This window comes from Rhinoraja longicauda, chromosome 27, assembly GCF_053455715.1.
Source record: "Rhinoraja longicauda isolate Sanriku21f chromosome 27, sRhiLon1.1, whole genome shotgun sequence".
Lineage (NCBI taxonomy): Eukaryota > Metazoa > Chordata > Chondrichthyes > Rajiformes > Arhynchobatidae > Rhinoraja > Rhinoraja longicauda.
Genome location: NC_135979.1, coordinates 18,426,258 through 18,451,948, shown reverse-complemented (window position 1 = coordinate 18,451,948; position 25,691 = coordinate 18,426,258). Strand labels below are relative to the sequence as shown.

The 25,691-nt window shown below is 40.7% G+C and overlaps 1 protein-coding gene and 1 long non-coding RNA gene across 4 annotated transcripts in view; one reads left to right on the top strand and one right to left on the bottom strand.

The window, feature by feature from the left end:
- Positions 1-25,691, bottom strand: part of LOC144606793 (uncharacterized) — a 538,285-nt gene that overhangs the window by 424,543 nt on the left and 88,051 nt on the right. The window lies entirely within an intron of this gene.
- Positions 238-15,305, top strand: utp11 (UTP11 small subunit processome component). 3 transcript variants are annotated; one of them, XM_078422930.1, is made up of 8 exons: positions 238-389; positions 2,592-2,653; positions 4,817-4,919; positions 7,632-7,745; positions 10,782-10,875; positions 12,118-12,248; positions 13,424-13,534; positions 14,910-15,305. In XM_078422930.1, the coding sequence occupies exons 1-8, from the start codon at positions 327-329 to the stop codon at positions 14,991-14,993; spliced, it is 762 nt and encodes a 253-aa protein (XP_078279056.1). In that variant the 5' UTR covers positions 238-326; the 3' UTR covers positions 14,994-15,305. The 3 variants fall into 3 exon arrangements, with proteins under 3 accessions (XP_078279056.1, XP_078279055.1, XP_078279057.1); XM_078422929.1 differs by having other exon boundaries at positions 14,711-15,305; XM_078422931.1 differs by lacking the exon at positions 238-389 and adding an exon at positions 2,058-2,103 and having other exon boundaries at positions 14,711-15,305.

Sequence of the window (25,691 nt, the reverse complement as noted above, 5' to 3'; positions counted from 1 at the left end):
GGGGGCGCAAGCGAGCGGCCCGGCCCGGCCCTGTCTAGCCCGCCACCACCTGGCGGGGGCGCAAGCGAGTGGCCCGGCCCTGTCCAGCCCGGCCCTGTCTAGCCCGCCACCACCAGGCGGGGGCGCAAGTGAGCGGCCCGGCCCTGTCCAGTCCATCCCGCCACCACCAGGCGGGGGCGCAAGTGAGCGGCCCGGCCCTGTCCAGTCCATCCCGCCACCACCAGGCGGGGGCGCAAGTGAGCGGCCCGGCCCGGCCCTGTCCAGCCCGGCGTGACTCCTGACCCGGAAAGGTTGGCGGCTCTTCCTGGAGACCGGAGCGGTTCACAATGGCGGCCGCCTTTCGCAAGGCGCAGAAATCGGTGCAGCGGGACCACAAGGAGCGGAGCCAGGTGGGGACGGGGACAGTGAGAACGAGAGGGAGGGGCCGGGCAAGGAGGCAGCAATTAGACCCGCAACAGAATAGGCAATGGCTGCGCGTTCAGCGGGCGGGGTCGGCCCGGCCCGGCCCGGGGCAGAGGGAGAGAGCGCATCATCACATCGTCCATCATCGCCCACCCGGCGCTCCCGGCGCCCGAGCACAGCGTGATGGTGGCGGCGGGAGGAGGAGGCTGGTGGCGGCGCTTGTCCACGGGGGGGGGGGAGATTGTTCCCTACTACCACCGCCTGGCCTCTCTACTCAGCCCCTCTCTCTCTCTGACTGTATCTCTCTCTCCTCTCTGTCTCTCTCTCCTCTCTGTCTCTCTCTCTCTCTCCTCTCTGTATCTCTCTCTCCTCTGTCTCTCTCTCCCCTCTGTCTCTGTCTCTCTCTCCTCTCTGTCTCTCTCTCTCTCCTCTCTGTATCTCTCTCTCCTCTGTATCTCTCTCCCCTCTGTCTCTCTCTCCTCTCTGTCTCTCTCTCTCTCCTCTCTGTATCTCTCTCTCCTCTGTCTCTCTCCCCCTCTGTCTCTGTCTCTCTCTCCTCTCTGTCTCTCTCCTCTCTGTATCTCTCTCTCTCCTCTCTGTATCTCTCTCTCTCCTCTCTGTATCTCTCTCTCTCCTCTCTGTATCTCTCTCTCCTCTCTGTATCTCTCTCTCCTCTCTGTCTCTCTCTCTCCTCTCTGTCTCTCTCTCTCCTCTCTGTCTCTCTCTCCTCTCTGTCTCTCTCTCCTCTCTGTCTCTCTCTCCTCCCTGTCTCTCTCCTCCCTGTCTCTCTCCTCTCTCTCTCTCCTCTCTGTATCTCTCTCTCTCCTCTCTGCCTCTCTCTCCTTTCTGCCTCTCTCTCCTCTCTGTCTCTCTCCTCTGTCTCTCTCCCCTCTGTCTCTCTCTCCCCTCTGTCTCTCTCTCTCTCTCTCTGCCTCTCCTCTCTGTCTCTCTCTCTGACTCTCTATCCTCTCTGTCTTTCTCTCCTCTTTGTCTCCTCTGTCTCTCTCTCTCCTCTCTGTCTCTCTCTGTCTCTATCTCTCCTCTCTGTCTCTCTCTATCTGTCTCTCCCTCTCTCTCTCTCCTCTCTGTCTCTGTCTCTCCTCTGTGTCTCTCACCTCTCTGTCTGTCTCTCCTCTCTGTCTCTCTCTCCTCTGTCTCTCTCCCCTCTGTCTCTCTCCCCTCTGTCTCTCTCCCCTCTGTCTCTCTCCCCTCTGCCTCTCTCCCCTCTGTCTCTCCCCTCTGTCTCTCCCCTCTGTCTCTCCCCTCTGTCTCTCTCCTCTCTGTCTCTCTCCCCTCTGCCTCTCTCCCCGCTGCCTCTCTCCCCTTGCCTCTCTCTCCCCTCTGCCTCTCTCCCCTCTGTCTCTCTCTCCCCTCTGTCTCTCTCTCCCATCTGTCTCTCTCTCTCTCTCTCTCTCCCTGTCTCACTACATTTCAACTTTGGGACTTCAGAAGTAAATCAACATTGGTTATAAAGTGCTCTAAGATATTTTGAAAGTGATGTGAAAGGCGCTTTACATCTATTATTCTTTATTATTTTCGGGTGAAATTAAGTAAACGCACACAGGCGCATACACAGACTTAGCACTGAGAAATCAAATGTCTGATGTGGATATAATATTTAAATCCTTAACTGCTCAGAGTGTTTGTAAAATTAACAGCTGTGCACAGCCTTAAATGATCCTCGTGTGATAGAGGCAAATGGTAAATGAGATGATTTCCTATAATCGATGAATTAAAGCAGAAGTCTATTTGCCAACGTATAATGAATGTGTGGTTAAAAGACGGGTGGTGATTCTTCAACTTCATTCTTCAGGCTCTGCCACTACTTTGGACATTTGCTTTGTACAAATTATGTTCATCTCTGGATGTAAATTCCTACCCCTCATGTTTGGCATCATTCATGTATAATGTTTTTAATTTTTTTTTAAGTTGGTCAATATGATGTTCACAAGCGCTCTGCAAACTGGACATTTGACTGATTAATCGACAATTATGCTTTCAGTTAATTGTTAGGCAAATAATCCAAATTTATCAGTTGCAATAATATCTCATGAATAATACCATTATACCATGCCAAGTTATAAGATAGTGTATCATTTCAATGGTATGCACTTCCAAAACATAGAATTTCACAATTGTACAAATATTTCTATATTTTCTGGTAACATACTTTTTCTTTATTTTTACAGCTTGGATTTCGAAAGCAACTGGGCTTTTTGGAGAAGAAGAAAGATTACCAGATCCGTGCACAGTGAGTGCCTCGTGAACCATAAAGCCAAAGCATTTGGTGTGAATTATTTTTTAAAAAAATTAAACTACAGATGCTGAAAACGTGGAATAAAAATAGGAAGCGCTGGAAATACATAGCAGCTCAGGCAGCATCAGTTGTCTCTCATCATTTTTATATACTTTTATATGCTTCTACTAAATCTCCCCATTACCTCCAATGACCAAGAGAAAACAATCCCAATCTATTCAACCTCTTTCTGTAGCTGTAGCTGAAACCTTCTAATCCAGGCATAATTCTGGTAAATCTCGTACCCTCTCCAAAACCTCTGCATTGGTCCTGTAATAGGGTGACTAGAACTGTACGCAATAATCCAAATGCAAGCTATCCAAAGTCTAATAGAGCTGCATCATGACTTCCTAACTCTTATCTTCAATGCCCCTTGTGCTGCCACCTTCAGTGAGCTATGAACCTGGACTCCAAGATCCCCATGCATATCAATGCCATTAACTGTAAACTCTCTCCTTGCATGCAGCCTCACAAAGTGCAACACCTCACACTTGCCTGAGTTAAACTCCATCTGCCATTTCTCTGCCCATTTCCCTAGCTGAGATCAAGTCAAGTCAAATTTATTTGTCACATACACATACACGATGTGCAGTGAAATGAAAGTGGCAATGCCTGCGGATTGTGCACAAAAAAGAATTACAGTTACAGCATATAAATAAAGTTAATACGTTACTATAGTGTAGACAAAAATTTAGTCTCTGGAGTTATAAAAGTTGACAGTCCTGATGGCCTGTGGGAAGAAACTCCGTCTCATCCTCTCCGTTTTCACAGCGTGACAGCGGAGGCGTTTGCCTGATCGTAGCATCTGGAACAGTCTGTTACTGGGGTGGCAGGGATCCCTCATGATCTTGCTTGCTCTGGATCTGCACCTCCTGATGTATAGGTCCTGCAGGGGGACGAATGTAGTTCCCATGGTGCGTTCTGCCGAACGCACTACTCTCTGCAGGGCCATCCTGTCCCGGGTAGAGCTGTTCTGAGATACATCCCACCGTATCTTTTGACAACATTCCTCACTGTCTGAAATCCATCTACATTTATGTCTAGGTCATTGGTTTAATATCACAAAGGCAGAAGTCTCAGCACAGATTTTCTTCTGTTTTCTCTCTAACTACCCTCATTCCACTATTAACTTGAAGGCTCAGAAAGCACTGCAACATTCCAACAACCTTAGACACTCCCATAGCTCTCTCCACTTTCCTCTTCTGGAAGTTATCACGAAGAACTGAAATGTTAACTCACTCTTTTTCCGTGGGTACTGCCTGATCTAGTTTTCCTGCATTGCCGTTTTTATTTGTCATAGTTTTTAGTTTGCAAGACTTTAAAATTCAATATTTGGACATCTTTGTCTACATGTTGTATCCTAGTTCCTTTGCAAGTTACTCAGTGCTGTGGTAAGATGTGCATTATTCTTTTTGACTATGACTTGTTTGGGCTTTTAGCAATGAAGGATGAGTGTAATTCTCTCTTATGCTCTCTCTGCTATGCAAATATCCGCAGGAGAGTCGTACAGCATGGAAACGGGGCTGTCAGGCCAACCTGTCCATGTCAAGCAAGATGCCCCATCTACACTAGTGGCATCTGCCTACATTTAGCTCAAGTTCCTCTACACCGTTCCTATTCACGTACTTGTCCAAATGTCTCAAATGTTGTCAATGTAATCATTGTGTGGTTTCGTTTAGAGATACAGCACAAAAACAGGCCCTTCGACCCACCAAGTCCACGCCAACCATGAATCACCTATTCACACTAGTTCTAAGTTATCCCACTTTCCCATCCACTTCCTACACAATAGGGATAATTTAGAGGCAAATTAGCCTACATATCTTTGGGATATGGGAGGAAACCGGAGTGCCTGGAAAAAGCCAACATAGGTACAGGGAGAACGTGCAAACTCCACACAGACAGCACCCTGAGGTCAAGATTGAACCCAGGTCTCTGGCACTGTGAGCCAGAGCAATGCCATTTAGCTCATTGAGTTCCTGCTCATTCTGTATAAGAATGTGACTTTCTAAAGATCTTGAGACTATCTAAATATTTAAGATAGATATTTCATGATACATTTATTTGGTAATTCCAACTTGTCCTCTATGTAATCTTGATCATTGTTGTGCTTTTCAGAAACTATCATCGCAAACAAAATGTCTTAAAGGCACTTCGCCAAAGGGCATTAGATAAAAATCCAGATGAATTCTACTTTCGAATGACCAGCAATAAACTCCAGGTGAGATTTGTAAGGTACTGAAAGTTTGATTTGTTCAAAAGAGATGGGGAGAAGGGCCCTTTTCCACATTTTATCTCTAAATAAAAATATGGACCAAAATGGCCAACAAAATGATCTTGCCTTTGAAACCAAATGAACCACTTGGATACATCCTCTCCTATCCTCACACATACAACCAAAAGAAGTGTCGGATGTTCCTCTAACTTTATGCATTTCCAACTGTTTCTTGCCAAAATCAAGTCTGAAGAAGGGTCTCAACCCGAAACGTCACCCATTCCTTCTCTCTAGAGATGCTGCCTGTCCTGCTGAGTTACTCCAGCATTTTGTGTCTACCTTTAATTATTTATATGGGTCTGCTAGTTCCATTAGCTTTGCTGAGAAAGAAATAAACAGATCACGATGTGAAAAAAGGGGAGAAAAAGTTGCTCCCCAACTCCATTTCTTTGTGTATGAATGGATGTTTACCCAGCAGAGGTTGGTGGTGTTCATGATCCCTGACCCCACACTGCCAGACATCTGTAAACATCACATTCCCAAAGCAAATTTTACTTGCACACAAATGAAAGCTGTGAATTTTACTTGTACACAAATGAAAACTTGTACACAAATGATATCCTGGGCAATTATCCAGTTTTATATTATTCAGAATCCTAGTGTCCGCTTAATATCTGAGCATCTACAATCCTCTGTGGTAGACGATTTCAAATATGTGCAATCCTTTCTGTGAGCAAATATCCATGCCTCAGTACCAACTGACTTTCTAAGATTGCCATGAGTTCAAATACCCCATTCAAGGATGTATGTTGCAGCATCTGCCATGCATTCATAAGTGATAGGAGCATAATTAGGCCATTCGACCCATCAAGTCTACTACCCCCTTCAATCATGGCTGATCTATCTTTCCCTCTGAACCCCATTCTCCTGCCTTCTCCCCATAACCGGTGAAAAAAATTCATATGCATAGCAATGAATATCTCGGATTCACCACTCACTGACTAAAGAAATTCCTTCTCATCTCCTTCGTAAAGGGCTTTCACTATTCGGTAAGTTTCAATGAGGTCCCCTCTCATCCTACTAAACTGCAGTGAATAGAGATGCAGTGCCGTCAAATACTCATCTTATGTTAACCCACTCAATCCGGGGATCATTCTCATAAACGTCCCCTGGACCCTCTCCAGCTTAGCACATCCTTCCTCGGATATGGATCCCAAAATTACTCACAATACTCCAAATATGGTCTGGCCAGCACCTTGTAAAGCCTCAGCATTACATCCCTGTTTTTCTATTCTAGTCCTCTCGAAATAAATGTGCTTGTGCTTGCTTTCCTTACTGCGATTTGACTTGCAATTGAACTTTTTGGGAATCCTACGCCAGGACTCTCAAGTCACTTTGCACCTCCGATTTCTAAATTCTCTCCAGATTTAGAAAATAGTCTACGCCTTTATTCTTACCACCAAAATGCATGTCTCCACACTTTGACAGTGGCTGTATTCCATCTGCCATTTCTCTGTCCACTCTCCCAACCTGCCCAAGTCCTACAGAGTCCCTGCTTTCTCTACACTACCTGCCCCTCCACCTATCTTTGTATCATCCGTCCTGCCAAGTACTGAGAGAATTATTTGTATCAATAAAATAGCTTCTGAACCACCTGAACAATGGGAATATAGGCCCAATCTCTTCAATCTCCCCTCATGGAATCAGCCACTTCATCCAAAAAAAAGCACTTTTTTTTCTAGCAGTCCCTCAAAGATAAGTAACCCTCAGAGTAGTGAGAACATGGTACAATTCGGGTGCATCAAGGACCTGCATAATTACAACAAAACCTCTAATGCTTCTGGTTTTGTAATAAAGGTCTTCACCTGAAATGATAATTTTGTTTCTCCCTTTTTAGCTTATGTCCATACTGCTGAGTGCTTTTCAGCATTTTCAGTCTTTATTTCAGATTACCAGCTTCTGCTTTGGCATACAATTTGTCTTTTCAATTGATTACTCAAATTGAATGTTGAAAATGTGTGTAAGCATATGAGGAATTTTGATACCATAATTTTAAGTCGTTTTGAAAGAAAATGCAAAGCAACCTACCTCTGAACAGTAGAAAGTACATTTCCTAACTAATATCTTTGAGCAAATAATCTGTCTCAGTGGTTGTCCTTACTCCCATTGATAGACTGTAAGCTCTAAAGGTTACTCATATGATCCGCCATTATCCTTTTGTCTTGGCTGCCTTAAAAAGGAATGGTTTGTAAAAGGAAGACTTGTTTCCTTATTAAAAACAACCGGAATTAGAAACTGATCTCTGTTCAGCACCAAAGAGATGTTACGTCATTAGCTACTCGCGGCATCCTTGTTCTGACATTGAATTGTTCTCAATTATATTGAATATTGGGATGGGAATATAATGGGACTGATTGTACAATTCATATTTATTGTTTGCCATTAATGCCAAATTTCTGCCTTTCTGTATCTCAGCTGTTGCCAGTACATGTTCTGTGTTTCATTACAAAGCCTCTAAAATCTTTCCCTTTAACTATTTGTTGCATATATTTTATTCAATTGGCCAGGCTACATATTAGTTCCAGTTTATGTCTACTTGCACTCATAAAAGTAATTTTTTTCTTGACTGAAAGCAATCCCATCTGTTCTAGAAATCTTTGGGCAAATGTTCCAGATTGCTTCTGTTCACATTTTTAGAGTTGTTTCCTTTGTGTTTAGGATGGAGTTCACATCATCAAGCAGTCTAGAGACGAAGTAACAGAGGAGCAGCTGAAGATCATAAGAACACAGGATATTAAATATGTGGAAACAAAACGTGCTATGGAGGCAAAGGTGAACTCAGAATTTTGTTATATTGATGCTTTCACAAGAATTTTCTAAGAATGCCCCTGCCTTCAATCGATTAGGATCTGTCTCTGAATTTTAAAGAGAAAATATGCCAAAGTGTTTATCATCACAAATATTTTTTGATGTTTGCGATTGTAGAATTTGTTTTTTGAAGAGAAGAGGAAATCATAACTTCTGTCTCATACTTATTATGGCCGTAGTAGAGACGGCTAATTAATCGTCGACTGCTGTTTCTCATTACAAAATTCCTTTCAGAAAATATTTCATTAGTTGCAGTAGTGATGGAATGTCCACAAGATGGCACCAAAACATTTTCAGTTGAATTATTCACTGTGCTGAAAGAAGGATTTAGATTTAGATTTAGAGATACAGCGCAGAAACAGGCCCTTCGGCCCACCGGGTCCGCGCCGCCCAGCGATCCCCGCACATTAACACTATCCTACACACACTAGGGACAATTTTTTTACATTTACCCAGTCAATTAATGTACATACCTGTACGTCTTTGGAGTGTGGGAGGAAACCGAAGATCTCGGAGAAAACCCACGGGGAGAATGTACAAACTCCGTACAGACGGCGCCCGTAGTCGGGATCGATCATGAGTCTCAGGCGCTGCATTCGCTGTTAGGCAGCAACTATACCGCTGCGCCACCGTGTCGCCCAAAGGACTGAGATCCAACAAAATGCTGGAAACATTCAGCAAGTCAGGTAGCCTCTGAAAAGAGAAACAATTAATGTTTCTTGTCTGAGACCCTTTTACAGAACTTAGGAAGAAAGAAAGAAAAGTTAGAGTCATTCAGCAGGGAAACGCCTATCAGCCCAACTTGCCTATGACGAACAAGATGCCCCATCTACACCAGTCCCACCTGGCCCATAACCTTCTAAACCATTCCTATCTATGTACTTGTCCAAATGTATTTTAAATGCTGTTCTAGCACCTGCCTCAACTACCTCCTCTGGCAGCTTGTTCCATATACCAGCCACCCTCTGTGGAAAAATTTGCCCTTCAGGTTCCTGTCAAAATGTTGTCCTCTCATTTTTAATCGATGTTCTCTGTTTCTTGATTTCCCCCACTCTGGGTGAAAGACTCTGTGCATTCACCTTATCTATTCCCCTCATGATCTTATACACCTCTAAGATCATCCCTCATCCTCCTGCACTCCAAGGGATATAGTCCTATACTGCCCAACCTCCCCCTTGCTCAGTCCTTGTAAATCTTCTGTGCACTCTTTCCAGCTGAACAACATCTTTCCTATAGCAGGGTGACTAAAACTGAACATAATACTCCAAAAGCCGCCTCACCGACATCTTGTAGAACTGTAACATAACATCCTAACTTCTATACTCAATACCCCGACTGATGCCATGACTGCCAGTGTACCGAAAGCGAATGTACTCGGCGAGCGAAGAGTTGCAGTGGCTCAAACCTGTGTGGTTCCTCGTTTCAACTGCAGAAAGCCACAAAGTGCATTGGGGAATTAATGTTAGGCAACGGCAAGTTCTGGGTCACTTCTGCGGACTGAACATATGGGTTCCAAAAAATAATCACCCATTCCACACTTGGTTTGTCCAATGTAGTGGAAACCACATTGTGAACACTAAATGCAGGATGTTAGATTGTAGAAGTGCAAATTAATCATTCTGCACCTGGAAAGATTAGGTTCTTGTGTGGTGGGAAGGGAAGAGGTGAAAGGACATGATTTGCAACTCTTGCACTCTATCAGAGATAACCTTGCCGTTTCCAACCCTGGTTAATAAAGTATCTTCCATTTTTGGGCATTCCAACTTTAGTTAATGGTCCTATGAGAGACTGAAAAGTCTCCTGGAAGTTCTTGTAAATGATTACACTGACTTCAGTCACCTCTTCAAAAAAAAAGTGATTATTTTTCGACAACCAAGATGTAGTCTTTACATCTATACGATCTCTACCTTCGTCAACTGGGAATTTTCAAGTTGTACATCCCTCTACTCCTAATTATAGACACTAATAATTATCCAACAGCAGATGTTAGGCTAACTGGCCTATAATTCCCTGGTTTCCTTTTTCTTTCTTTTCTTAAATATTGGTGTGACACATGCAATTTTCCAATTTAAAGAAACAATTCCCAAATTAAAAGGCTGTTGGAAAGTTATAATTAAAAAGTTAAGAATGGAAAGATTTTTTATGAAAGCTGCATTGCACCAGCAGAGGGCGCCAACAATCAATTAGCTGTTAAATTGAAGAAGGTAGATTATTACCGAAGAAGCATTTAATCGACATTCCTTGTAATAAATGATGGAACCCGGTAAATTTTGTTAAGAGCCCATCTTCTGAGGCTTCTGCCTTTTCGCACTTTGCAGAATCTGTTAGAAAATATTTGATTTTTGTGTACTTTTAAAGCGTTGTCTGCTTATTTATTACTTACGTAGACATTTTCAGGCAGACACGAGAAATCCTGTCCTCCTCCACTGATATCCTTCCATTTGGCTTTACATTTCAATCTTCTCACCCTATCTGACACCCTTCGTCTCCTTTTCATCTCTAGCCTTTGCCCACCTATCTGCAAATCTGACCCTCCTCATCAGTATCCACCTATCACTTACCAGGCTTTGTCCTGCTCTCGCCTCTCGTCCAGCATTCTCTCCTCTACTACAATCAATTTGAAGACGAGTCCAGATTCGAAACGTCACCTTTCCATTCCCTACGTAGATGCTTCCTGACCAGCACTTTGTATTTTTACATGCCTTTTGATTCCATATAATATTTTCCTTAATGTTGCCCCTTCAAAATTAACAGGCACCATCACATCAAACCATTGACCATACAACTTGAGCATAAAGTTTACCAAAGGATATTTGAAATAGGCAATTAATTTGGCTTCGAATGATCTGCAAAACTGGCTACAAATTTGGAAATTTCAAATATTTGGAACAAAATATTGATGAATAAAATATTAGAGGGTGTATTGAGACTATTCAACGTTATTTAAGTTGATATCTTTATTTTTATTTGTAACTTTGCAACTTTGCATTCCATTTACAGAAAATCGAACGGCTCAAGTCTGAACTTCACTTTTTAGATGCTGATGGAAAGACCCCAAACAAGCACATCTTTTTCTGCAAATCTAAAAAGGAAGGTGCTGTATTCTTCGCATGGTTTTTACAATATGTTTCTAGAATATGGCAATGGTCTACCTTAATTGTAGAGGAACATTTTATTAAATCCTATATCATGTTTGAATTACTTCTATTTTATTCTGTTAAGTATACTATCCTAATTATACTTTGAAATACTCAAGTTCAAAATACTTTGAGGGAATATTATTCATTAAAGTAAAAATTGACGTTCATTACTCAAAAGTAAGTGTTTTGAACAGAATAGATAGTCACAGAGTCATTTGATATGAAAATAGGTCCTTCAACCCAGCTCGTCTGGGTTAACCAAGGTTCCCATCTACGTTTGTCCCATTTACCTGTGTTTGACCCATATCGCTCTAAACCCTTCCTATCCACCTACCTGTTCAAATGGCAGATTAATACAATTGACTGGAAAATGTGCAAGGTTTATGGTGGTCAACACAGTGGCAATGCTAACACAGCTGGGTCACGGTCCCAGCAAGTCGGGTTCAATCCTGACCTCTGCTGTCTGTGTGGAGTTTACACGTTCTCCTTGTGACTGCGTGGGTTTCCTTCAGATACTCTCTGGTGTCCACCCATTGGAGATTAGTAGGTTAATTTGCCATTTTAAATTGCCCCTAGTGTGGAGGCAAGTGGTATAATCTGCAGATCTACAATGACGAAATATTGAATCATGGCTTTCTATCCAAGCTGTGGCTGTAATTTTCTAATTCTTTGGAAAATTCTGACTTGAAGCATGATCTTCAGATATATTCAAACACCTGCAGTTTTGTCACCTACTTCCTTTAAAATTCTGACGTGGATACCATTGAGTCCCAGCGATATGTCAGCCTCTTGATTTCTTGTAACCTTGACGATATTGTTAGTGCCCCGAATATCTGATACACTGTCCCTTTCCTCTAGAATGACGATTGAAGTTTACTGAGAATATTATTTTTGCTTTTAAAAGCCACACATTGCCTTTGCTTCCCTCCTTTTTTCTTCTAACATACTCCACCCCTCTGTAACAGTAACTTTGTAATAGTATCATTGCTACTCTAGTTGAGATACTTAACAGAAATTACAATCATACTTTAATGTGTTTTGCACCATTCTAGCAAAATAATTTTATAACATACCATTGAAGTTGCTTGTGACATATACTAGTGAAGTGATATGCTTTGACTCATTTTCAGTTCACTGTAATTATTTCCGTTCCATCATAATATTTGCTAAATTCTCCCATTTAAATTTGTGAACAGTGAAGGAATTTAACTTGGCAAAGCACCTCAATACCTTACCAGAGTTGGTGGGCCGAGTATATAACCGACCAACCATTGAAACTTTACAAAAGGAGAAAATTAAAGGAGCCACTCATCCCAGTGCTCTGAAGGTAATGGGAAGTCTAATTTAGAGTAAACTTTGCTGTAATAAAATGCGAGGAACGTCCCTGGCGTTCTAATGTTTTAGAAAGATAATTGGTTTGATTTAGTTTATTATTGTCATGTGTACTGAGGTACAATGAAAAATGTCTGTGTGCTATCCAATTAAATCAGATCATACTATGCATGAGTACAATCAATCCAGACTCAAGTACAATAAGTGGTGCAAAGAAAATGATACCAAAGTACAAAATACAGCTTTAGGCTTATTATAATCACATGTACCGAGGTACAATGAAAAGCATTGTTTTGCATGCCATCTTGATACTATATCGAGTAATACTGTACATAGATACCATCAGTTCAAACTCAATCACAGCAGGTGGAGCGAAGGGAAGGATAGTGCACAGATTATAGTCCTCAGTGCTGTAGCGCACTAGTTCCATGAACAAAGTCTGGAATGGGGTAAAGTCAATCAGACAGCACCCTAGCTTATAGTATTGTAGCGTTAGCTACAGAAAAAAAGTTGAGAGTCCACAATGAAGGTGGGTTGGAAGAACGGGACTACCCTCTAACCTATAGGAGGACCATTTCATAGTCAGATAACGGGGGATGAAGCTGTTCCTGAATCTGGTGCTACATGTTTTAAAGATTTACAACTTCTGCTGGACTAAAGAAGGGAGAAGAAAAAATGACCAAGTTAAAAATGGTCCTTGATTATGTTGGCTGCTTTCCCAGGGTAGTGGGTAGTGTGTAGTGTAGATAGAGTTGACGGTGGGAAGTCTGGTCTGAGTGATTGACTGGGCTACAACCTTGATTCTCTGCAATTTAATAGATAAGTGGATGCTCCTGTTCAGGACCAGGAGTTAGTGTGTGCAGTTGGCCAGCTGTCTCAATTCCAAAGTAATGCCCAATTCAATTGGCAATTTAAACCTGTTGATCTTAACTGCACAGTCATTCTTCCAGCTATGAAGAGCATCATGATGCTGTTGCTGATACCCTTTGTTTGCTGTGAAAAGCAACACTAATGTAATTCTAGCATTCACTTATTGCTACTACAACAGTATATTTTTGACAAATAGCAGAGAAGCATAAATCTGTTCTATTTCAAGCTCTCTTTTCCCCTTTGCAAATTATGCAATGACTATTTCTCTTTGCCACAATGATTTGTAATTTGCCCTTTCAGAAACTCACTCGACAGAGGAAACATCAGTACTCCCTACTGAAACAACACATTGAGAGAGAGAAGAAAATGTTTGTAATAGCCCAGAAAATTCAGACACGAAAAGACCTAATGGTAAGTGTGCAGCATATATAAGTTTACAGTAATACAGTATTTGGTGGGTTTCTTACTCAAATTAACTATTTTTATAATAATGAATACTATATTGTTTGTTCAATCAAAGGCCACATGTATAAAAATTAACTATTTTCAAATTCATTGAAATAAGTTGCAGCCAACCTTGGCAGCTTGAGTGGATACTATCCTCCTTTCTTGCACTAACTAACTCATCCTTTCACTGAAAAAAAAATGCATGGCATGGTTGAAAAGAGAAAGAGTTGGAAGTGTTTTTGACCAATGCTCTGCCGTACTTGTAATATCTGAACAAGTGGATCCGACCATGTGCCAAAATCAGCACTTGGCATGAATGCTATAACCTGTAAGACGATGAAGAAGGTGATCCTATGCGGTAGGGTTGGGATGTTTTAGCTTTTATTTGGCCTATATGGAGCCTTAGTGGGCATTATAAAACTTAGCTCGTCTCCATCGATTTGCATTTAACTAGATCATTGACACCAAAGAACCTTCCTTATGCATTAAGGAGACTACAGCACTGATAAAACAATCCATTCCAACTACCCAAGTCAACTGTATTTAAACATGGCAATTGAAGTGATAATATTGGAGTGTTATTGTCTCCAGATAATGAGGCCAAATTTGACAATGTTAATTGTGTTTGGAGGACCAGAGTTTGGGGATTAGATGTTTGGATACTCTGGAGTGTTTTTCTGCCCTGCTGGTCGGACATCTTGTTTTATACCTGTCTTGACCTGGGAAATTAGTCATTTGCTGCTACGGTGCAAGAAACAAAAAGTTACCCCTGCTGTACGATATTTTATGAATTAAAGATAATCCATTGGTCTGGTGTAAAGCCCCCCCTTCCAAAAATATAGATCAGATTTCTCAACAGACTACATCAGCTTTTCTTAAAAACTGCTATTCTGTTTGTATACATGCTGTGAATTAAATCAATTGAATTTCTACTCGTATTTGAAATGATAGTTCAAAGCAACCTTGAGACAGTTTGCTACTAAAGAGGTAGTAATTTTAAAGACTCACTAAACAGATTGGATTTGTTTTAAAATTATATTAATGTAATAAAAAGGCCTGTGGGGATTTTGTAAAGTTGGACCTTTTAATCAATTGGACCTTTTAATCAATTTTACCTGAATGAAAATAACCTTTTCACAGGACAAGACCAAGAAGGTGAAAGTAAAAAAAGAAACGGTGGACTCTCCAGCTATTTACAAATTCCAGTTTAAGAGAAAACGCTGACACATCTTCAAAATTTGTTTAAAAATTATATTAATGTAATAAAAAGGCCTGTGGGGATTTTGTAAAGTTGGACCTTTTAATCAATTTTACCTGAATGAAAATAACCTTTTCACAGGACAAGACCAAGAAGGTGAAAGTAAAAAAAGAAACGGTGGACTCTCCAGCCATTTACAAATTCCAGTTTAAGAGAAAACGCTGATATATCTTCAAAAAGCAGTTCAAGTTTTGCAATCCCTTTTCTTAATTGTTTTCTGAGAATATTGTTTTTTCAAATCCATGCCTTTTTGTAACATTTAATATTCATTGATTGTTTTTTGTCAATGTAATATTAAATGAATGGGGAGGGAACAGATACTTTAGTTTGGACGATGAGCTTTCTGTTAATGGCTATTGAAAGTTAAGCAAAAAATTATTGTATTCAGATGTAATTTTATCAATATGATATCGATCTTATACTTTCAAGTAAGAACATTTTGACCAAATGACAGTTATTCTTTAAAATAAAAAATTTTCGTGAGCATGTTTTTGACTATCTTTCCTGACATATCCTATGTCTCTTTCCATCACAGGAACAATCAAAAGTTGAATACAATATAAAAAATTAGTAAGGTACAAAACTATAATGAGAACCGACTTGTTTTGTGCTGGCAGGTTAGATCATGCTGGCTTGTTGTTGCAGAGGGTCAAACAATCGTCCTTCAGTGCCCATGAGGTACTATAAAAGACCCCAGAATATCATGATAGTAATTTGGGAACTGTTTCCAGATGACTCTGAACTCAAAGTTACTTAAATAGATTTCGCTTTAAGCATACCAACCCATTTAAACAATGCTTGAAAAAATACTAAAGAATGTAAAAACTTTAAACTGAATGTAAGTAAACTCCTTGCGTGTTCTTGCCTCCTTCCACAGGAACTCAATCCTATTCAAATAAATGGTGCCTCTGTCTGAATGCTCGCCAGTGCTGGCTTCAAACTGAGGATGTGGATGTGAAATGCAACTGGCCATTTTCTCCAGCACATAGAACATAGAAAAGTACAGCACAGGAACAGGCCTTTGGCTCACAATATCTGTGCCAAACATAATGCCAAGATAAACCAATCTAGTAGGCCTGCGCATAACTTATATTCCTTCAATCCCTTCATATCCATGTGCCTATCTAAAAGTCTCTTAAACATCCTTGCCCTGCTGCTGGATTCAATGAATGGAACGTCAGGTTCTTACACTTCTGACCAACAAGGTTTCTTTTGGTTTCCATGTTTGGCCTGGTATTTGTAGAAATCTGACATAAACTGAGCAGTCAATGTCTGACAGCCCTTCCCCCTGGAATTGCCGGCCATTAATCAGCTTGATTTCAGCCAAACTAATACGTTTTACATTATTAGGAGGAACAGGGAAGACAAATATATTTTTAATACAATCCGTTGACCCCCTGTTGAAAGTTGTGTGACAACAGGATTAGAGACTTGGCCGTTGGTTCCATTCCCCCTGCATCTTGTAGTTGGATATCTGCCAAAACCCACTGGAGCCAACCCTCACACGGCATTATCTTGAGAGAAGACGGCCACAAATTGGCCAAATAAGAACAATCTCTAACGATGACACACAGCGCTCTAATGCTCTTATTCAAATTTGAATCCCATAATCGTTAGCCGCTGATTTGAAACATGCTGGTGAAAGAGAATTTAATGCCTGGTCATGGTTAATGTTGAGCATGTACATCACTAGGTACTCAAGCTTCGATTCCAGCGCTGTGGAAAGCATTGCCATAAACACAGTCTATTTTGAACATCAGTGTGTAATAAATTTTCTTGCTCCTCTGAAAGTTCCTACTCTCAGTATTTAACTGTGCACCATGTGAATTTCTGGACACAGCGCTGGGTTTTGTTGGCGCGCTGACAAACTTGCTGCTCCTACACTGCATTCTAAATGGATTTGATTACCCAAGCAGTAACCACCTGTGTCCCTTACCTGAAGATTGCTGATTTATTATTCACCGTCATTCTGGGACAGCGCGAGTCTTCATTAGAGCCCAAGGAAGATCTGTTTTGTCTGCCTCGTCAGCATCGCTGAACCTCATCCCCAGGAGGCTTGATACAAATTAATTAACCTAATTAAAAGCACTGATTGCAGAGATGATTGGTGTGATGCTGCCGGCACTTGCACATAAGCTGCATGGGGCGGAAATGCAGCCAACTGATGTGTGACTGCAGAGACAAGACCGCAGAACTAAGCAAACCTCATTAGAGCAAATTTAATTTTGCAGAACTTGTTCTTTTTTTTTAACATAAATGCAAAGTTTATGCTGGTTACCTACCTTTTCCACTTAAAAAATGCTAAATAATCAGCGATGGTTTATTCACTAGTACACACGTCTTGCACAAGTTTGATCTGATCCATTGCCAAGTTGTGTTGCAAAAGACACCATTTGTGATTCATTCCGAACCAAAGTAAAACATGTTAATCTCTTGCATGCTTTTTGTTTATAGTCTTTAGGCTGATTAAAACTGAAGTATAATTTTTAAATCTACAATTAAAAGCTGGAGTTAAATATCCCTTTGTCCCCACTGACTTGCAATTGCAACATGGCCAAGGGAGTTGCTGCCTTACAGTGGCAGAGACCCAGGTTCCATCCTGACTACCGTGCTTTCTGTACCGAGTTTGTACGTTCACCCCGTGACCTGGTGGGTTTTTCCCAGGTGCTCCAGTTTTCTCCCACACTTCAAAGACCTAGGTTACTTGGCTTTGGTAAAATTTGTAACTTGTTCCTAACGTTTAGTGTGTGCTAGTGTAACGGTGATTGCTGGCCGGCACAGACTCTGTGGGCCAAAGGGTCTGTTTCCACGCTGCATCTCTAAACTAAACTAATGATAGTTAGTAACTGATTTATCTGTGAGTACTAGCCACTGATTTAGACTTCATATGAAAGTGAACAGAACAGCCAATGAAGGACCACCGCACTTTGGTAATTCATCATTTAGCAGCTCTTTTGTGTAATTATTTTGATAAATGTGATGGTTTAACCAGAATGTAGTGTGTGAATTGATTATCATTGTAAGCAGACTACACAGGTGAGCAGGTGGCAGCAAGTTTGCTATTTCAAAATTAGATGAATTATATTGTGCAATGAAAATAACATTTCATTCAAGTCTGAGAAAGGATGTAAAAATTACAAGGATTTCTCATGCACGATTGTCACCTGAGGAATGCTGAGGCATTATTTCATAGTGCATTTAATGTCAGCAGACTATTCATCTATGAAAGGCTGCAGAATCTGATTCCCATTGCCATTATCATGGGAATTGCAAGGGCCTTTGAGCTAACACAGCTAGTAGAGCTGTCGCCTTGCAGCTCCAGAAACGCGGGTTCATCCATAGTTCTGATGCTGTCTGTGTGAAGCTTACATGTTCTCATTGTGATCCTAGGCATGTCTTTTGGGTGCCCTGGACCCAAAAGCATGTAGGCTGGTTGTTAATTGGACACAAAATTGCTGCAAGTGCGTGAATCAGTGGTAGAATCTGGAGGAGTGGATGGGTCTGTGGAGAGCAGGTAAAATCGGTCATTGTATAGGTTGTTCACATATTGCAGCTTACACTGTAATATCTTTCTACTTAGTGAAACTGTTCTTTTTTTGTTTTATAGTTTATTGGATGTTTATTTGTTGTGATGTTGTGCCTTGTAAAGCTGCAGCAAGTAACGATTTATTTGTTCCTGGTGCATGTGACAAATTAAACACTCTTGTCATCGCAAAGCTTGGTTAATTTGCTGAGTAGGTAGACCTACACGCAGTAGGAAAGCTGTAGAATGCAGCAGTAGGAAAGGTGTGAACTCGTCCAGTATTCCCATGCTTTTGGTGATGCCAAGATTGCTACCAATGAGCCAAGCTGGCACAGACAATCAGTGCACTCCTGGCAACAGTATGACCAAAACAGGTCAAATGCAAGATGATAATGGCAGAACGTTCAGGAGCATGATGTGCAGAAGAATCTTGAGGAGCAAGTCCATAGCTCTCTAAAAGTGGTAGAGTAGGTACATTCACCAGTCAGGGCAATGAATGTAAAATTTGGCAAATAATGTTGCAACTGAATAAAATTTTGGTTAGGCCACATTTGGATGCACTGGACACATCTATCCTGTTATAGGATGGATGTGAAGAATTTGGAGAGAGCGTAGAAAAGGTTTATAAGAATGTTGCTAAGATTCAAGACTTTTGGCTATAAGGAGAAGTTGGACAAATTTGGATTGTTTTACCTGAAGCGTCAGAGCTTGAGGGGGTGAAATGATTGAAGTTTATAAAATTATGAGAAGTATAGATGGGGTCCTTCCCAGGATGGAAATGTCAATTATTATAGGGCATAGGTCTAAGAGAAAAAGAAAGTTTAAAAGAGATTTCCAAGGCAAGATTTCACACAGAGAATTGTAGGTGCCTCAAACATGTTGCCAGGAATGGTGGGGTGGAAACAGATATGATTGTGGTATTTAGGAGGAATTTAGACAGACACATGAACAGGCAGGGAAAAGAGGAATACAGGCCATGTCTAGGAAGATGGGATTGGTTAGTTTGGCATTATGGTTGGTGCAGATGGTGGACCAAAGTACCTGTTGAGATGTGCCATTATATGTTCTATTTTCAAATTTGTTTTTAGTTATCTAATCTAATGACGGATGTTCTAAGCTCCGATACATTGAGGATTCACTGCAACGTTGCCTGGTTTTAGAGAGTTGAAGGTGAGAAGTTAAGTGTTTGTATAAAATGATGAGGGTTGTGGGCACAGTATTCAGCGAATAATCCCTCTGTTCAACAAAAGAACAAAAAAGACGTGTATCATTTTACGCCTACATTCCTGATAATGGTTGTCATTTGGTGGTATTATATTTGCAAAGTATTATTCAAATAACTATTAAAAAAAGATAATTATTTCGACAAATGCCAAGTAGGGCAAAATAAATATCAGAGTTGTGCGTTGGTGAGAATGTAGCTACTATCTCAGCTAAATTCAAACTAATCTCAACGATAGGCAGCTAAAACGGAGAATCCCATTATAATTATAGTGCCATTCTTGCATAATGAAGTACAACATGCTGCAAGGTAATTTGGAGAAAGCTTTATCTTTACCTTTTCAATGTCGGAGCATCCAAGACGAAACAGAAAGTATCCGTTATGTCAATATATCGCATGAAACATAAGAGTTATAATGACAGATCATTCACTTGAAATATCAAATCTGCTGCCTGACCAGCTGAGTATTTCCAGTATTTTCTGTTTTATGTAAAATCTCCAGTATTTACTGATTTTTAAAAAAAAGCTTTTCTTTGATGAGCACCAAATCTTTGTGTGTAAACATCTATTAACATTATCATGCTACAATTGACAGTCACAATCAAATTGAAAAAACGGGAACGTATTTTGAAGCTTGCTTTCCTGAATGTTGCTCTGTGCAAGCAATGTCTTGTGAAATGATAGTTAAATGCGACTTAGTGTTGGGCACTTTGGAGGCAGCTGGACGAGGCAAGCATCTAATATGCAATGTACATGCCAGTCTGAACTTTGCAACCCTGATCTGAAAAAAATGGGTCACTGGCTGGAATACAGAGAACAAGAGAGTTCTCTTTGTGCAATTGTTGTACAATAAGTTAAAGGAGTAAAGAATAATTTAGTGAAAGCTTCAGCCTGTGCGTGTTTGGCTTTATGTACAGTAATGAATTTGAACTTGCCTCAAGAGATAATGTTTCCTTCTAGTCCGCTGCCATCCACCTACACAAGGGTCCAGCACATAATATTTCAAAACAAGCCCTCATTCTTTCAGTTTTCTAAATCAAAATGCCTCTTTTGAGTATAATTGTCACATGTATCAAGAGATAATGCGGTATGTCTTATTACAACCCACACTCATTGCAGCAAACAGCTGAAGTCTGCACGAGCCAGGTCACAAGGCTGCATACTTTTTATAAGTCATCTTTTGTGTGTGTGTGACCATTATTCCTTCAGAATGCATCTTGTGTTATCTTTGAACCAGAGGAAAAGCTCTAAACTATAACCTACACCTCCGGTCCATGTTTACTGGCCTACATTAACGCAAACTCTTTGATCCATTTGTGTTTGTACCAATGTTGTGTGGTCAGACCCACGTGCACAGAATATATTACCTTTTCAAAGATTTAGATTGGCAGCGCTAGATCCGGTAAAGATTTTGGTTGTAAAAGGAACATTTATGGTTTTAAAGTACATCATCCACTCTGTGATACCAATAGGTTCATGGCGAATCAAGAGAAATTTCAGCCTCCATAAAGCTGCAGTTTAAAGATGGTGGGATAATTAGGGCAAAGCATCATGATATTAACCACATCGGCAAAAAATCTTTCTCAAAGTAGAAATGTTTAAATAAACACAATTTTTGTTCTAATTTACCTTTCCTTTATTTGTTTTCCTTCAATTTTATCAGTCTTTCACTTTTTCTTTCTTTCCATTGTCTGCACTTTTTCCTCTATGTCATTCCTGCTTCCTTTATTCCCTTCCAATTATTTTACAAATGGGAGTGATACCTCTTAGCTATCGAAAACCTGATAAGTTAATGTGAGACAGGGAGTGCACTTGATCATTGAAATATATCAACAGTAGTTTATATTTTAATAGAAACCATTAACGTTTTGTCATGGGTATATTATCAGCACACAATTTTCCCAAAAGTGGAATTAAATTCATCCATGTAGAAATAAGGATTGTGTATCACATGGTTCATATCGTTGTGACTCACATCCAAAAACCTTTTGTAGTTTTATCAAATAGAAAACGAATGAGATGCCACAATGGCAGTGATAAGTGGGCATCTGAACAACTGTGTTCTTCTGATATCTCTGCGATATCTAATGCTATCAATAGTTCAGAGCCAGATAGTAAACAGCAGATATAATGGCGAGTCTTGCCTGCAATTCCTTCAGCAATCACAGACGTTGTACTGGGGACTTGGCCACTACTAACCCTCAATATTTCTACTTAACATATTGGCATAGATCTTCCATTCAGGCCTGATCCTGGGTCTTAATCACATTTCCGCACAGACATCTCAGTTTTCAATGCTGAACTTGGCCTAATCATGCTACGAAATCTTCCACACTGCTGGAAGTACCTCAGTGGACTCCTAGTTAAGCCTTGTGCAAGCATAGCTGGCTCCTTGAAATTAATGTGAGGAATCACCTACGAGGAGAGGGGTAAGGATTGCTTTCAAAAATATACTTTTTGATTGGTTTCACTGCTTTTGCTCGTACAAAATGTATTTTTAGTTTCAGTGATGATTTGTTAAGGGACCCACATTTTAGCAAATATTTTTGGTGTTTGCATTCATTTAAAGGACAATGTTGATGGCTGGTGAGCCTAGGTACAAGGCCTGACTCTTTGCCAAAGTCTTCATGAGAGTTCAGTGGGCTGACCCAGCAACACCATAATGTTGGGCGCTGGATTCCCCACACTGTGTCAGGGATAGCCAGCTCAAACAATGAAGCCCACTGGCAAACAACCAGTGATTTGGTGACAATAGATGTTAGGGATTATGTGTAGGAAGGAACTGCAGATGCTGGTTTACACCGAAGATAGACACAAAATGCTGGAGCGACTCAGAGGGACAGGCAGCGTCTCTGGAGAGAAGGAATGGGTGACGTTTCGGATCGAGACCCTTCTCCAGATGTTAGGGATCATTCAGGAGTTGTACAATTATAGCAGCCATTAATTCAACAGCGTGATCTACTGACTTGACCATGAGACATTGTCATATGCATTAACCCAATGTAAAATAACGGTGTATGTTAATAGGCCTACATCAGACCAAACTTTCAGCTTAAGTTATTTTGCTCCTTTGTGATACCAATGAAGGAAACCTTCAGACCAGACATTTTGTCACTTGGTACATCAAGCTTGGCCATAGGCATATTTGTATGTCTATTGATAATTGCGATATTTGTGTAATAAAGGGTCAGCCATCGAAACACTAATTTTGGGTGTCCAGGTTCATAAGGTCATAAATCATAGGAGCAGAATTACGCCATTCGGCCCATCGAGTCCATTCCGCCATTCACACATGGCTGACCTACCTTTCCCTCAACCCTATCCTCCTGCCTTCTCCCTGTAACCTTTGACCGGTTCTTGATTTGTGCTGGTGTCAATCTCCGCTTTAAAAATACCCAAAGACTTTGCCTCCACAGCCAACTGTGGCAATGAATTCCACAAATTCACCACCCTCTGGCTAAAGAAATTCCTTCTCATTTCCTTTCTGAAGGTATGTCCTTTTATTCTGCGCTGTGGTCTGGTCCTAGACTCTCCCACTACTGGCACCATCCTTACTTCCATCTAACTTGCTGCAACTTTGCAGGCACATGAATGCAATAGCACAACAAATTAATATGCAACAATCAATAATACAATAAACTCTCAGTAATACTAGGTAACCAGATCTTAACAGTCCAAATCAAAATACTTAGTCGAACCTAAGCAAAGTCCATAATAGTTCATTATGAGGTGGGGTTGTGGTTAGGGTTATGCAGTGTGGTTCAAGAGCCTGATGGTTCTTAGGAAGAGGCTGTTCTTGAACCTGGAGGTCACAGTTCTTAGGCTCCTGTGCCTGCTACCCGATGGTAGCAGCGAGATGAGACAGTGACAAGGGTGGAGTGGGTCTTTGATGATATTAATTGCATTTTTGGGACAGTGCTGTCTATAGATCCCTTTGACGTTTGCTTATCCTGAAGAATAAAGAATTTATATCTCCAAGTTCAGTGTGTCCAAGAGATTCAGTTCACTGGTGACAATAATAGCTCTCACCCCGTAGTAGGAAAACCTTGAACAGATCACAATAAATAAATTAATACTTAAAGATATAGAAAGAGTTTCCTCCCTACCTCAGAACTTTAAATCCTGTGCTTCCAAATGACCTCCCATCATACCAGTATCGGAATAATTAACTCAAAAGTGTAGTAAATTTTTACCCAACAGATAAATAGCAGATGTTATATGGATAGAACCGGTTTGGAGGGATATGGACCAAATGAGACATGTTGGCCGGTGTGGGCAAGTTGGGCCGAAGAGCCTGTTTCCACACTGTATCACTCTATGACTCTTTGTTCTGCCACCTTATTTGTTTGCCCATAGGTACATTTTTAACGTCTACCCCTTCAAAGGGATTGTTGACAAGTATGCACAGTGCAAATCTGATTCATGAGCATTAACACTTCTTGGCCAATGATTTTCAATACTAAGTTGCATTTATAATTTTCAGACAATTTGTATCTTTCAAAGGGTGGAAAACAAGGCCTGTTCAATCCTAATAGTATGTGTTATACATAACAGGGAGAAAAATCCATAATAAATACTGGAAACGCTTCACGAGTCAAACAGTATTTGTGTAAACAAAACACAGAGTCGAAGTTTCTGCTCTGAAACTCTTTGTCAGAAAAATCCATAACTTATTCAAGAGTTGAATCCCTTGTATTGTGTAGTACTTCCAACAAAATACAGGTTCATTATCAGCCGTGATTTGTGATTCAGGTCTACAGTCTACAATTGAGTAACCTGATAGGAATGCTGGTTCACAGGCAATCAATGGTCACGTGAAGAAGAAGTTGAACGTGAAGCATAAGTATAACATACTTAGGAAAGGTGCTCACATTTTCCTTTGCAAACACATAGCCTACATGACCCAGGACCTGTTATCATTATGTTTTCTCACTCTAGCAATGCTGCATTGCCTTTACCCACCACCAACGGACTAGGTGTAGATGAGGTGCTATGATCGGGCCCTTTCTCCGGTGTACATGCTTTTATGATTGTACAATTGCACAGGACTGATTTTGGATGACACTTCACTTTTCGCTTCCTTCCTCGGGTATTAACCTTCAGTGTTTCTTGTAGTAACGGGAAAGCTCACTGCAGAAGATTAGACCATAAAGGTAACTTTCACCCTGGGATGGCACTCGGAGGTCACCACATCACTTTGTAGCAGTCTGACAAGTAGTTCCAGGGTTAAATCTAATTGAATAATACGTCCATTGAAAGTGAACCCCTCTCTGCAGGCAGGTGGCTTAAAGGAGTGCCAACATCTTCAACAGGACGTGTGAGTGGACGTTTTCAAGAGAGAGGTTAGATTTAGCTCTGAGGGCTAAAGGAATCGTGGAATATGGGGGAAAAACAGCAACGGGGTACTGATTTTAGAAAATCAGCCATGATCATCTTGAATGGCGGTGCAGGCTTGAAGGGCTGAATGGCCTACTCCTGCACCTATTTTTCTATGTTTTGTTTTTGTTTTTAAAGCATCGTGGCAGTACAGTGAACCCTTTCCATTTACTTTGTGCAAATGCACACTCACTTATACATTGGAAGTTTAAAGAAAGGACTAAAAATATAAATTTAAGAAAATTTGTCGATATAATAACAGAAAACTTTTTTTTGTCACTGGAAACTGCACGAGTAAACATGAGCTACTATTACGAGGACTAGTCTAGTTGAGTAACTTTCTCAAGGTTGAGGTAAGCGGCACACTATACTTCATGTCTTCGCCAAAGGTCCAATACAGTCTGTGATACATTCTTCTCAGTATCATTCTCAAAAGCACGCGTTGAGTGGGAGACCAAAACAACACACGTCTGGACACAAGATCGCCATTTTAACTCTCTGTGTATTTTAGCAAATGCGCAGGCAGCTTTACCATATTGTTGCATGTATACATCACATAGCAGCTTTACCATATTGTTGCATGTATACATCACAGTCTGATAATCCCTTATAATGCCCTGCATGCTTAACGTAGGAGCATCCAAAAGTATAATCAAGCCAAAATCTTAAAAGAGACTGCACCATTTAATCTTAATATTTATTTAATAAATTCCATCTATCCACCTGAGCTGCATGATATTTA

Excerpts from the sequence above, each read along its gene's own strand:
- utp11 (XM_078422930.1), top strand. The coding sequence starts at position 327 with ATGGCGGCCGCCTTTCGCAAGGCGCAGAAATCGGTGCAGCGGGACCAC. Across the intron at positions 7,746-10,781 it reads AACGTGCTATGGAGGCAAAG|AAAATCGAACGGCTCAAGTC; the intron begins GTGAACTCAGAA and ends TTCCATTTACAG. Across the intron at positions 13,535-14,909 it reads AGACACGAAAAGACCTAATG|GACAAGACCAAGAAGGTGAA; the intron begins GTAAGTGTGCAG and ends ACCTTTTCACAG.